General features: G+C 42.2%; 1 protein-coding gene across 5 annotated transcripts in view; it reads left to right on the top strand.

Annotated features, from left to right (window-relative positions):
• LOC310692640 (ankyrin repeat and fibronectin type-III domain-containing protein 1-like) overlaps nucleotides 1-14,493 on the top strand; it is a 346,685-nt gene that overhangs the window by 73,022 nt on the left and 259,170 nt on the right. For all 5 annotated transcript variants that reach the window (XM_083473610.1, XM_083473609.1, XM_083473608.1 and 2 more), the window contains 2 exons: nucleotides 2,080-2,273; nucleotides 5,862-6,091. In XM_083473610.1, the coding sequence (XP_083329736.1) occupies nucleotides 2,201-2,273; nucleotides 5,862-6,091 (303 nt within the window). In that variant the 5' untranslated portion in view covers nucleotides 2,080-2,200. The remainder of the gene's footprint in view (nucleotides 1-2,079; nucleotides 2,274-5,861; nucleotides 6,092-14,493) is intronic.

Genomic DNA, 14,493 nt, shown 5'->3' with positions numbered 1-14,493 from the left:
AGGCAGGCACTACCCCTTCTCAGAAGGAGGCATTAATCATCTCCCCAGCCCAGTCAGTTATCCCATCCCTGCTAGTTTTTATCAGTCAAGAGGGACAAGGATCTAGGGCACAAGTGGTTTGTCCGATCCAAACACCTTATCCATCCTATATACTGTATTTGGAACTTAAAATAATTATCCAACTCAAAATGTTTGTATACTGTGGCCATTCTTTTAATATTGGCAAGCACCCCTTCATGTCATAGCTTTGATTCCCAAGCAGCAAATACATCTGGGCAAAATTTAGTAGCAATACAATCTTCCATACCCTCATGGTTTGCTCAGCAGGTAGGAATTGATAATGTCTAGTTAATAACTTTAGGTGGAATAATTTTTAAAATCCTTGTCAAACATTGATTATGAGTTCCACAGCTGAAAAAGCAAAACAACAGTTATTTATAGGCCTTGGTGCATTTGGTGGTTGATTATACCTGACCTTTGTGCAATCTTCATGTACTTTCCTTGAGGGCCTTTGATAGTAGAATGTCACCACCTGCAGCAAGGCTGTGTGGTAGGTATGCTTTTGGGAGGGATTTGCAGATGCTGGGTGACTCTTTTGCCTTCTTCAAGGAATTAAAAACCACAATATTTGCCCATCTAGCCCTGTCCCTCCCTCTGCTGTGCCTCTCTTGATTGTAGCATCTGATGCTGTGCTTTACTTTTTTTTCCTTAATGGAGATGTTTCATGTGTTTCTAAATATCATCTAGTTTGGCGAGAGAGAGAGAGAGAGAGAGAAAGAGAGATAAAGAAAGAAAGCACAGATCTGCAAATCCCCAGAGAATATATTCCACTGTCAGAACTGGAAAGCAAAATAGGCCAAAAAAAATTTGTGAAATAATAATTGAGACTGGGCTCCATGCTTCTTCATGTATCCCTTGTTCTTTACTTCATCCTTAATAAATCATTGCCTGCAGCTGAGCAGATCAAAACATCAGTTCCCCAGAAGTGTGAGTTCTTTTCTCTGACTCCAGTGACAGTTATCTGTAAGCAGCGGTGTAGTGGTCCAGGGTTGCAGGGAGTGAAAGACCCATTGTTATTTCTGCAGCAGAGTCCCTGCTTCCAGTATCCCAGAGCTGCCCAATCAGCATGACAGGAGAGTTTTTTGGCCTTGGAAAATAAGACTTCTCGCCTTTTCTGTTAATTGGAGCCAATCCAAGTGAAAGGAGGTGAGTCAGTCATTAAGGATTGGCTTTTTGGGTCTCTGTGTGCCTTTGGGGCTAAAGTCAAACTATTGGAGAGTTACAGTGCCTGTTGTGGCTGTAGAGACTGATATGGGAGAAACAGCATAATATTTAACCACCGTAGAATCTTGGAAGCATAGAATTGTAGAGTTGGAAGGTACTCCAAGTGCCATCTAGTCCAACTCTCTGCAATGCAGAAATCTCATACATACAGGCGGCCATCTAACATCTCTTAGCTGCCAGAAATTTCTTACTGAAGTTAAGCTGGAATCCACATTTTGAATTGAAAGGAGTAAAAAAAGAAACATAAAATGCACCTGATTGTCTGGGAATGTCTGTAAAAAAGGCTCAGTAAAGATCTTTGCAGCTAGCTTGCCTCCCCCTTTTGGAATCTCCCTGACTTACCGTACCTTCCAGAAGCAGTGACTGGTGGCGGTGGCAGGGTGAAATGGAAGGCTTATCTTTGTATTTTCATTGGCATGAGATTTATTGGATTTGTAGTTCTGAGTGGTCCAGGATCTTTACTAAAGGCCCTGAAATCCTGTTTTGTGCCAATAGCTTTGGTAAAGCTTTGCAGTGTAATGAAAATATAAATGAGTACCGCCCCCCTCTTTGCCCCTTCATCTTGTTACTATTTCTTGAATGTAAGTTCTGGAGATGGTGTTGGGGTTTGCTCATGATGAACATGGCTAAATTCAAAGGGGTTTTGGAACACGGAGTAAGAACTGTTTTCAACTCAAGGTGGGTCTTGTGTTCTGAACTCACCTAATTTCAAAAATCTGCTACTTCACTAGTAGGAATAAAAAATTTAATCATAGGCACATCTGATTGCAATCTCTTTCTTTTCTCCTTTTAAAGGTCATTAGACAGAAAGCCACAGAGACCTGTACTAGGAAAGTCAAGGACTCTTCCCAGCATTCCTCAGTCCCCAATCATAAACCGCGTTCCACTTCTAGATTCAAAATTGTACAAGAAAGATATGCCAGAACAGAAGCATTACAGAAATCACTCTGCCCCTGACTGTCAAAAAGGATGTACAGTGCCCTCTACAGGTAAGTTTCAATAAATGTAAGTAATCCTGTATACTTTGTTTTTAATTATTAATTCAATTTATGTTCTGCCAAAGGTTTGAGAAAAGCTTCAGGACAGCTCTTTTGTAGCCACCTTTTCAGGAGACTCCTTAAATCATGCGTAGGCAAACTAAGGCCCGGGGGCTTGATCCGGCCCAACCGCCTTCTAAATCTGGTCCGCGGACGGTCTTGGAATCAGAGTGTTTTTACATGAGTAGAATGTGTCCTTTTATTTAAAATGCATCTCTGGGTTCTTTATGAGGCCTGCCTGGTGTTTTTACATGAGTAGAATGTGACCTTTTATTTAAAATGCATCTCTGGGTTATTTGCGGGGCATAGGAATTCATTCAGTTTCCCACCCCAAAATATAGTCCGCCCCCCCCCCCAAGGTCTGAGGGACAGTGGACCAGCCCCCTGCTGAAAAAAATTGCTGACTCCGGCCTTAAATCATTAAGAAACATGGTTCTAAACATTTTCTAGTTAAAAACTACCTTTAGAAAATTACCTGTATTACAAATGCACCTCCATTTTCAGTTTCTTTTTTCTCTGTGTGTCAGAGTTGTTGCTTGCCCCATGTGTCTCGGCAGGCAGTGCAGTGTACCTCCGGGGGCGAAGTCAAACCACTGGAAAATCACAGTGCTTGCTGTGGCTGCAGAGAAGGATAACTTGTAACTGCTGCCTCCCGTGTTGTTTTTGCTGTTAGCAGCACCAAAGTAACCTCTCTGGGGCGTAACCCTGAGCAGTGTGTATGAAGGTCCTGGACTGCTCAGACCAAGACCACCCTCTTGGTCTTGCTGATGTGGTCCAAATGAAAGCAGAGCAATACATTTGTCACCAGCTTGACTGCAGGTGTTGCTGGAAGGAGGAGACAAGGCGCCATCCAACTGTTTTAGGCCTGGTTGGTGCTGATTTTATTACTGGATTGTTTAAGAAGACATGTAATTGGTGATGTGTTAGCCAGGGCATTTGAGTACCCCCTAGTTTTTAGTGTTTATTCTTGGTTTTTTGTGTGAGAGTGTAATTTTTTCTGCCATTTGCGAAGTTGGGTTGGGGGAATCAGATTGGGGGGTTTGGAATAAGTAGGTTACTTTTGGGAGGTTGATCATTTTGATCATGGCTATTTTGTCTGAGAAGCTGAAGTTGGTGTTGTTCCATTTTCTCAAGTCTTTGTTGATTTGACACCACAGGAGGTTGTAATTGTGGAGGTACGGTTTGTTGAGGTTTCTGGTTATTTGTACCCCATGGTATCTGAACTTGGTGTGGCAGAGTTTTACCTTAGTGATGTTGGTGAATTCTTTTTGGATATTTGAGGGAGGAGCGTGTGTTGAAACACATAGCCTAAAATACCTGACACCATTGCAAATGTGTTGGGTTCTTTGTTTAGGGCAGCTACTGTGTTTATGGGGTCTGGCATGACATCAGGTCACCTGCAAAAAGCCCTAATTTATAGGTTCTGCCTTTTGTTTCCACTCCCTTGATGTCTGTTGCTGCTCAGATTCAGATTGCTAGGGGTTTCAGAGGAAGGGAGACAGTGGACACCCTTGTTTTGTGCCTCTTCGGATAGCTATGGTATTAGAGTCCACACTGTTAGTCCTGCATTATGCTGAGGCTTGGGAGTAGATTTGTTTGAGGGTTTGTAAGAACTTGGGACCAAATTTCATTTTGGTTAGTACTGCTAGTAGGCATTTCCATTCTAAGTAATCAAAGGCTTTGAGGATGTCTAGGTGCATAATTGTCAGTGGGAGTTTTGTTGTTTTGCTGTGTTCGATTATATTCAGTAGTTTCCTAATAGGGTCTGTTATATTGCGACCAGGGATGAAGCCAGTCTGGTCTGGGGCTATTAATTTGTGTAGAATTTTTTTTAGGTGGTTAGCCAAGATTGATGTGAATATCTTGTAGTCTTGGTTTATTAATGATATCAGGCTGCATGATTTTACTTTGAGGCTGTCTTTGAGTGGTTTTGGGATAGATACTATTTTAGAGGAGGTCCAGGTTTTAGGAATGGGGCCCTCTTTTATGATGTCGTTAAATAGACAGGTCATGTAGGGCATCAGGGGTTCTTTGAATTTCTTATAGAATTCTTCTGTAAAGCCATCTGGCCCTGGGGCTTTGTGTGGTTTCAGTTTTTTGAGGACCGTATCTATTTCCTCTGGGGTGATAGGACTGTCAATGAATTTCTGTTCCTCATCAGTTAAGGTTGGCATGGTCAGCCCTGTTAGGAATTTTCTGATTTCCTCTTCAGGTGGGTTAGGTTGGAATAAAATTCCGCAAATTCTGAGTTTATTTCTTTGTTATGTTGCCGTCTTTTTTAGTGATGCAGTGAATTCTTATTTTGGTTGATTTTGCATTGCTTTGTAACGATTTGTTGGGTCTCTGGACTGTAATAAAGATTGATGATGATGGTAGTTTTCCCTATGCCTGTTTGCTAATAGTCTGAAGTTTTTCCCTCCAGACTCGTAAAAGTGTTGTTTTGAATATAGAATATTGATCATTGTTTTGTTGATTTCTAGTGAGTTGAGTTCCCTCCTTTTTTGTTCTATAGGTTTAAGGAGTCCTTGGCTCATGTTTGTAGCGTGATGAGAGAGTTGTGATGTCTTGTTCTGTTTTGCTAATTTTTGACCGCTTTCATAGTGTTCCAAAGGAGAGGGGTTGTTATATTGTCTACATCATTTGCTTTGAAATAGTTTTGGAGAGTTTTTGTGAGACTCTGTCAAATTAGTTTATTTGTGATTAGGATGGGACTGAAGGGACCATGATGGGGTGGTTTGTGTTTCTGAAGGACCATGATAGGGTGGTTTGTGTTTCTGGCTGCCTGTGGCACCCCTCTGACGGCAGGGGAGGGTCCTCACAGTGCCTGTCTTCTCCTGGTGTGACAACCTTTGCATAGCTCTCCGTTGGGCCTCTGCCTGCTTCCCTTGTGCCAGTTACCAGAGAGGTTGGATCAGGGCCTCTGCAGCTATCATTGGTAGCAGCTGTGGGAAACTTCTCCACCTGAGACCCTAGAGAGCTTCTGGTAGTTAAACTGTTGCAGACTAGATAGAACACCAGCTCCTTATATTTGTGCAGCGTGTACTGTGCTAAGAGGTTTCAATTTTTAATGGACTTTTTTTGAGTCTTTTTTCATAAAAATATTTATTGCCTTTTGTATGCATGTTCTTCTTTCTCAAACTGTTTTTTTTGTCCATAGAATGTTCACTTAACTCTGCACCCTCATTTTGACCTCTTTTCATGCTAGCAAAAAGATAGGTGATATACTGCTTGCATCCTCATCTTTCAGCTACTGACAAGGGTTTACATTACCTGTGTGAGTACACACACCAATAATATTTATTCATCTAGGCAGTACACCTAGGCAGTACACACTTAATAAAGAACGAGAAAAACATGTTGTTCATGCTGGCAATCTCACTCCAGGAAGGAAACACAGTTGCTTAAATTAATGGAAACATGGTTTTTATCCTTCGGAGGAAAATGTTGACAAGAAGTGGAAATCTTGTAGCAAAAGTGTTAATTTTGGATACTTATTTGATGGCTATGGGTCCTTTTCTCTCTCTTACTCCCCTGTCCTAGGAGAAGCATGGCAGCTGGAGGATGATTGTGCCGAATCTGTGAGGGAACCTGCCCTTCAGCCAAGGATGTGCACTGCCATGGACGAGGCACCTTTCAGATCCTTGAGAACTCGGTCCTTCTACATGAGGAAGAGCCTTTCAGTGGATAACCACTTAAGTGCCCTCAGCTATTCTATCCACCCCACAGAAACCAAGACAGAGCGAGTCAAAACTAAACTTCGAAGGCAATTTGTGAGTACCAAATGGCTTATTTCCCACATTTATTGAAAGGCTTGCAGTCCATGCATTTTCAAAATTTGCACCACTGTTAGTTATTCCTGCAAACAGCTTGCATACTCTACTGAAACTGATGGTGCAGTATATCAGAAACAGGTCTGTGCAGAGTTTGTCTGAGGCCTGGGGTGGGAGTTTTGTTAGAATAAAGTTATAAACTCTAAGCTTAGCCCTCTGAGGCCCAGGATGAGTGTACCTGACTGCCCCCCCATTGGCCCATTCAGAAGTATTGAATCTTACTTATTGATCTGATATTCAGTATCTTCATGTAGCTCCCTACCATCTACATTGTTAAAGCGTATAACTTTGGCATCCGAAATATGCTCTGCTTGAATTGGGTAAATGTGTGCACATATTGTGCATATATGCACTCATCTAACTTTCCTTTCAGCTTTGAAAACTGCTGTTGAAACCCTGCATTTGTCACAAGAAAATAAGACTTTTCCATTTGTTGTCACCAATTTTAATCCTTCCCAAAATTTGACTGAAAAATTTTGAACCAGAAATCTTGCAGCAGTAGAATAACAGTTCACATCAGTACATAAGTGGTAAAGAGACTTCAAAACACAAGTATATCTATGAGAGATAAATATCCAGGTTGACTTGAGCAGAACCATATATGGGGGAAATCTAGAATAGAAATGGGTGCTTTTAAGCCAAAATTGCAGGAGCAATCCAGTTACTGGAGGAAGAGTGAAAGAGATGCATGGGAAGAGTTGTGGTTTGCAACTCAAAGTTCAGTATCAGTAATGTATCTGGTTTTAGGAAGGGATGAGTTTGAAATTGTAGCCCCACAGTCTGTGTGTTGAAGGGTAATGAATACAGTGGTGCCTCGCAAGACGAAAATAATTCGTTCCGCAAGTCTTTTCGTCTTGCGATGTTTTTCGTCTTGCGAATCACGGTCTGTCGCAACTGCGCCTCTTCAAGCGGCTTTAAAAAAAAAGCGCAAGATGTTTTTGTCTTGCGAAGCAAGCCCATAGGGAAATTCGTCTAGCGAAGCAACGCAAAACTGAAAAACCCTTTCGTCTAGCAAGTTTTTCGTCTTGCGAGGCATTCGTCTTGCGGGGCACCACTGTAATGAACAGCAATAAGCTTCTTGTTTCTCAATCTGTAGCAGAATTTATGTCACATAAATTTAGGAGAACAGATGAAAAAGCCAAGCACAAGAGAGGTGCCATGTCAAAAGGATAGCAGAAGTGGGATACTTGCTTCTAGTATCTAAAAACTATAGACTCAAGGTCACCAGAAGAAAGAAAGCAATTCAAAAACAATGAAGGATTGTAGGTGGTGAACATTTTAGAATTTTTATTCCCTAACATTGTAGATTGTCTTACATAAACAAAATGTTTAAAGGATTTTCACTTACTTGAAAGGGGAAAATATTTCATAAGAGGTTTTTTTCAGTTTGTCAGTTTAATTCCAAAGAGCCCATTCCATGTTGCTTTCTAGGACTTCACTTCTCTAGATGTGAGTAAGGGAAGGTTCACCTGTCTCCTTTAAAAGTAGTCCTTATTCCCTAAGATAGACAGGCTAATAATTTAAGCAGGCTACCTCCAGCAAGTAGGGGTTGTAAAGACCAAAATAGGCTTGCTCATAGCAGCAAAACTACTGATTTACTAGGTTACTTTGGAAGAAAGCTGTAAACGTTTTTTTTCAAATGTATTATTTTGAGTCTAATAGGAGATAGCACTGGAGCAGAAATAACAGATGGAACACAGTTTGTAAAGTTGGATGTTATTAAAATTTAATGGGCTCATTTACCACTTTCTGAGAGACACCTGATCTGAGAGTGATATGCTCATTCCTTACCTCATTACCAGTTTCAGGATTGTAATGAAGGGATCAAGTGTAATGAAGGGATCCACTGACAGACAATGCTTCCATGGATAGACTTTCCATTTTGTATGCAAGTACATGAAAATAATCAGAAACAATGAGAGGAAACCAGGAGCAGTTGTTACAAACCTGTGTCGTTAGAGGGCAAGAAGAAAGGCAGTAGTGACAAAACTATTTGCCTGTTTTTCCACAATGCGTTGCCGGTGTCTTTACCCCCATTCTATTTGATATTAGATCTTGTTTTTAGATCTTGCCTGCTCCTGTTTAAATTTCCATTTTGCTTGGGTCTGACTGCTCTTTTTTGGGTACTTTGGTGAGTCTCTAAAAATCTTGATTTCATTTTTCCGCAATGACAATGCTAGTCATGGATTATTCTGATATAAAATATAGAACTCTGCTGTGACAATTCGATGGATTCCGATTTAAGATCCTGGTTCTTCAAATTGCAAGTGAAAAAACCCACAGTTGAATGAAAGCAGCCATATTTGATACCATCATTTGTGGTGAGAAGCAGAAAGCATCAAAAGGATTTCTGATGATTAGAGTGAGTCAGTTTTGCTTTGGGGTAAGAAACCGACTGCAAGTTTCGTTTGTTGTTTTATCCTACCCTAGAGGTTGGGAAGGCATTTTCATTTTGCTTAGATTTTCCGGTGGCTTTTTTCCTTTTCCCACTTAAAATATGTGGTCTAGTTTACTTGAGTGAGTTATCTGGATGTATTTGTACACCTGCAGTGCACTTGTTCTTTGTGCCTCTGGCATGCTGTGGTTTAGACAGTGTAGATTAGTTTATGGGAAATTGTGGTGAAGGTGGATAAATGCTTCACTTTTGCAAACAAAGCCTTTGACCACATGGTCTCATAGTACTTTCTTGTCCTGTGGTTCTAAGATGTTATATCTCTGGCTTTGTAGATAGCCCAGAGTTTTAAGAAATGAAAAGATGAGGCTAAACCTGAAAAGGCTAAACCTGAGATCATTTAAGCCTTTTTCAGCTTTCAAAACACCTTACCAAAAAAATAAATTGAAAGCATAGTCTGTAGTGACAGCAATAATGGCTTTGTAATATTGCTGCAGGAGCAAACAAAAGGATGCAGCCCAGGTGTGCAGATGGTAAACTGCCTTGGTGTGCTTTAGTGGTACCTGGGATACAGGCACATTTCTCTTTACAGTTTCTATGATTTGTTCAAGTCCCCACCATCTTGGCTTACAACAAATAGAAAGAGCTCCTGAGTGTGCTGCTAGGAAAACTGGCAGAGAGTTCCCTTTAGCAATTTCAATTCTAAGCTTCCAGAAAGCAGTACAGATACTGATCTCCCTCTCCCCACTTTCCTGCATATTTCCTTCTGAAAAAAGGAAGGTTTTCCTCCTTCCACTGTCTCTCAGGCTTACAGAGATATTTGTTAATACTGATAGTGATGTATGGTGCACCATCCTTCTGACAGTGGCACCCTGTAATCTTGATTGGTAAGTAGATAGATGGTCCTTCCGTATTCATGATTCTATTATTATGCTCTTATTGCCACGGGATGCCTAGAGGGCACATCACACTAAACTAGAAATACTACTACTACTACTACTACTACTACTACTACTACTACTACTTTATTTTATTTTATTTCTCTCACAATGAGAGCATCCTGACTCCAGAGATAAACTTTAGTGCCACCTAGTGACTGAACTATTTAATGACACTATCAGCATGCTTCAGGCTTCTGATAATCTTGGTGTTTTTTTCTAGAACCCTAATGGTTAATTGATATCTATTTTGTAAAGCTACAAGATTCATGTGCCTCATGATGCAGCAGGTTTAGGGCAATTAAAAATGAACAGTTGACATACTTAAAGCAAGGGCTGAGGAGTTGTGAACATTAGCATGCTTGCTCTCGCATGAAAAAAACAAAGGCAAAGAGTTATATAACTCCATTTCTCCATGTGAGAAGAATAACAGATATTTGCAGAACTATTTTTTGACTACCTTAGTTGATCACTCCTATTTACCTTTTTTGTGGTTTGTACATGTTAATGCTCTTGTTGTTTAGTTGTGTCCGACTCTTCATGACCCCATGGACAAGAGCACGCCAGGCACTCCTGTCTTCCATTGCCTCCCGTAGTTTGGTCAAACTCATGCTGGTTGTTTCGAGAACACTGTCCAACCATCTCGTCCTCTGTCGTCCCCTTCTCCTTGTGCCCTCCAACTTTCCCAACATCAGGGTCTTTTCCAGGAAGTCCTCTCTTCTCATGAGGTGGCCAAAGTATTGGAGCCTTAGCTTCATGATCTGTCCCTCTAGGGAGCACTCAGGGCTGATTTCCTTAAGAATGGATAGGTTTGATCTTCTTGCAGTCCATGGGACTCTTGAGTCTCCTCCAGCACCATAATTCAAAACCATCAATTCTTCGGCGATCAGCCTTCTTTATGGTCCAGCTCTCACTTCCATACATCACTACTGGGAAAACCATGGCTTTAACTATACGGACCTTTGTTGGCAAGGTGATGTCTCTGCTTTTTAAGATGCTGTCTAGGTTTGTCATCACTTTTCTCCCAAAAGCAGGCATCTTTTAATTTCATGACTGCTGTCACCATCATGGAGCCCAAGAAAGTAAAATCTCTCACTGCCTCCATTTCTTCCCCAGGAGGTGATGGGCCCAGTGGCCATGATCTTAGTTTTTTTTTGATGTTGAGCTTCAGACCATATTTTGCACTCTCTTTCATCCTCATTAAAAGGTTCTTTAATTCCTTCTCATTTTCTCCCATCAAGGTTGTGTCATCTGCATATCTGAGGTTGTTGATATTTCTTCCAACTGAGGTGCAAAAATGGGAAGGCCTCTGCCAGAGCCTTTCTTGCTGTTGATTCACTCTTTTTAGCAGGTAAGATAGCCACCAACTTAAATGGCTTTAAAAAGAGTATTAATCAAATTCCTGGAGGTGAAGGCTATGTTCTATCTCTACTGTTGGACACAGGACAATGCTAATTGGTGGCTATTGCAAGTAGGGAGAACGCATCTGTATTACTCAGGCTTCCCATAGGCATCTGGTTTGCCACTGTGAGAACAGGATTCCAGACTTAATGGATGTTTGCCCTGATCCAGTAAGGCTGCTTTTGGACTTCCGGGGGAAGAACATGACGGATTGAATGCCTTCTGTCAGCAGGCTTCCAATAGAGATAATTACATGGTAATTGATGATGGCCAAGACATAATCTTGGCTATTGAATTCACTCTGGAGATAAGAGTGAACAGGGGATTAATCTCTGATGCTCTGAAAAAGTCATTTTTTACACCTAGAGACTGAGAAACTGTCAGCTCCTGGGAACCCGATTGGGAGTGAGTGACTTATGAGAGGAGGATTTAACATCTTGCCCAAAAGCCACATAAGATCCCTGATGGGCAGGGAGTCTGCAAAAGCATCACTTTCTTAATTACCTCTGAGACAGTTACATTTCATGACTAGGAGAGGTTTCTCTGTCTGCCACTGGAAATTTACATCTAGTGTGTGAACTGTTTTCTGGCTTTAAGAAGAGTAGATCATTAAAGAGCTGAAGGCAGAACAAAAAGCATGTTCTAATTGTTTGATTCAAAAAAGTTTTAAACCAACTGCTAACAATACTTTAAGTTTTGAACTAAACTAAAGGTTACAGAATGACTAACCTGGACAAACATAGAAGTCCCATCAGCTTGAAAATGCCACCCAGCTTAGAGTACCACAATAGTATTCTACATAAGAATTCTACCAGCCATGATTGTCTCAATTTAGAAATTTCCAAAGCATCTACTACAGCCAAGTTGCCTCCAAGGTACTTTTGCCTGGCTCACATTGTGAACCCCCAAAACACAATTTCCTGAGTTTCTGTTTGTTCTTTTACTTGTTGTTCAAACCCTTTATATTATCTTATAAAAATATATATATTTCTTTCCATAACACTTTGAATGTGCCCACTTTAAATTCCCATTGGACAGATGCATCTACTATTGATTTTCTATCCTTGGTAAAAAACAAACAAAAAAAAAAATGGGGGGGGGAGGTCATAAACCATTCCATATAACCTCAATGGCTTAATTAACTGTCCTCAGGATATTGGCCCCACTTTTAAGTATTAACCCAATTTACCTGAGACTTCTAAATTTTAGGAAATTAAGTGGATGGACCTATGTTTACCTGATATTTGCATACTAATTGCTTTTGCGTCCTGGGGAAATGTGGGACAAGATCAGAATTGGTTCAGGAAATAGTATGAAGTTATGAGGTCACTCATGATGGTGTGGGCTGTTTTAAAAAGTAAATAATTGGGAATAGTGGTGTGTATTTGTGGAGGAGGAGAAGGGTGGAAGTTTCTCTACTTATTTTTTGGCTGTCTCTTTACTTTGGCTACCACTTACAGCACAAAATGCCAGAGTCCTGTCATACCTTAAAGATGAACATTTTTTATTATGGCATAAGCTCTTGTAGTCTAAAATCAACTTCATGCATCTGATGAAAGAAAGTCAGCCCACCTCTCATATTATCTTCATTTGGTTGCAGAGTACACTAGTGACCACAGTGTGCTATTCAAATACAGTCATACCTCATGTTACGTTTGCTTCATGTTATGTTTTTTCATAACATGGTTGCATCCCACGGTGACCCGGAAGTACAGGAAAGGGTTACTTCCGGGTTTCGCTGCTTGTGCATGTGCAGTAGTGCTGAATTGCGCTTCACACATGCACACAAACACCAAATCGCACCGTGCACCTGCGCAGATATGGCGCTTCAGGTTGTGGGCTTTTCACATTGCGAATGGGCCTCCGGAACGGATCCCGTTCGTGACCAGAGGTACCACTGTACCACTGAAGAAAAAGCGTACTTTAGAGCAGTGTTTCCCAACCTTTTTTGGGCAAAGGCACACTTGTTTCATGAAAAAAATCTCGAGGCACACCACCATTACAGCCCCGTGACGTCAGCGCGCAGCGTCACGCCGGGAGGGACATGAATTGCTAGCAAATTACATAATCACCTCCTTGAGGGCTGGCTCATCTTCTCCGAAGGCAGAACCCCATTAATTAACAGCACAGACTCACACCATAGCCAAGACGAGGGGGGAAAACCTCAGTCATGCACAGTCATGCACATGTGGGGGCTAAATGAGGACAAAGACCGGGCAGAGAGCAGGGTTCAAATCACCCCACCTGGCCAGGACAATCCCTGGGTGCTCCCTTGGTCCACTCGCCTGACCCACCTCGCAGGGCTGTTGTTGCGAGGATAACATGGGGAGAACCACGCGCGCCCCCGGGAGCTCCTTGGAGGAGAAAGCGGGCGATGAATGCAATGCACGAAATATATGAGAGGCGACCAGGTTTTGCAGGTGAGGGGCCCCCGCCAGCCTCCGCTTCCAACACCCGGCGCAACGACGCCGAAGTTTCCCCCCGGGCTCGGCTCAGGGAGCAGCGCTGCTCCCCCCTGGCTCCCCTTCGCCCTCCCGGCTCTCTCTGCCGCCCACTGGGGACCCCCCTCACCTGCCAAGTCCGGAGCGCCGGTGGAAGTTGCATGCATGCATGCAGGGCGCCGCGTTGCCATTGCATTGCACTGCACTCCATGCAACGCCTGCACGCATGCATTGCCTTGCACGCCCGCCAAGGGGTCTCCCCGCGGTCCGATGCGTCCCCTCCGGCGCGGATGCAGCATTGCAAAAATAACCCCCCCCCGACGCAGCCCTACCTGGGGGGCAGCCTCCGCCTCCGCCGCTCCGCCTCTGCGGGGATCCCCGGGCTCCATCCTGCCGCCCGATCTTTCGAATTTTTTAATTTTTCCCGCGGCACACCAGGCAACATCTCGCGGCACACTAGTGTGCCGCGGAACAGTGGTTGGGAAACACTGCTTTAGAGCACACACAGCAAACACAACCTTTTTTTGCACCCTTGAGATTTCATCTTCCTCTCAGTTCTTGAAATCAGGCTGAGTCTTGGAGTACCTTTTAACATAAAAATACCGGAGTAGGCTAATCAGTCTATTTAAGAGTGTATAGAGTTGTCAGGCAATCACCCGTTTGAGCACTTGGGTCAGGAATCTGTTTAATAATTAGTTTTTTTTACTTATTAATAGTTGCACCATAATTCTCTAGGCTGCTCACAAAGCCAGGAAAAGGGATGTTGCAACTGGCTTATAGTTGTTTACATGTTCTGAGGACAGGCCTAGGTTTCTTCAAGTGTGGTCTGATTACTGCTGCACTTTAAAGAGGCTGTTACCACCTGCTCTGCCAAGAATGAATTTAAAACTTATTCGTGTTTTCTTTTCTTTGTCCCTGAGATGAACCTATTCAACTAATTAGACTTTTCCACCAAGAAGGGCAGGTGGTGTGTGTGTGTGTGTGTGTGTGTGTACTAACACTTGTATTGCGAACTAGCACTTCTATTATTTATTTGTTTATTAAAATTTATATATTGCTTTGATTGCAGGAAAAAACCTCAAAGCAGATTACAAAAAAGTAGCATTGGTAGAAGTATACCTGATTTTTCTATTATGGTATCATATCTCTATCATTGGGTATCTTTTCCCA

This window comes from Podarcis liolepis (assembly GCF_965112155.1).
Source record: "Podarcis liolepis genome assembly, chromosome: 14".
In the NCBI taxonomy this organism is placed as follows: Eukaryota; Metazoa; Chordata; class Lepidosauria; order Squamata; family Lacertidae; genus Podarcis; species Podarcis liolepis.
The sequence above is the reverse complement of the archived record's forward strand: the minus strand, read 5'-3'. Positions and strand labels throughout refer to the sequence as shown.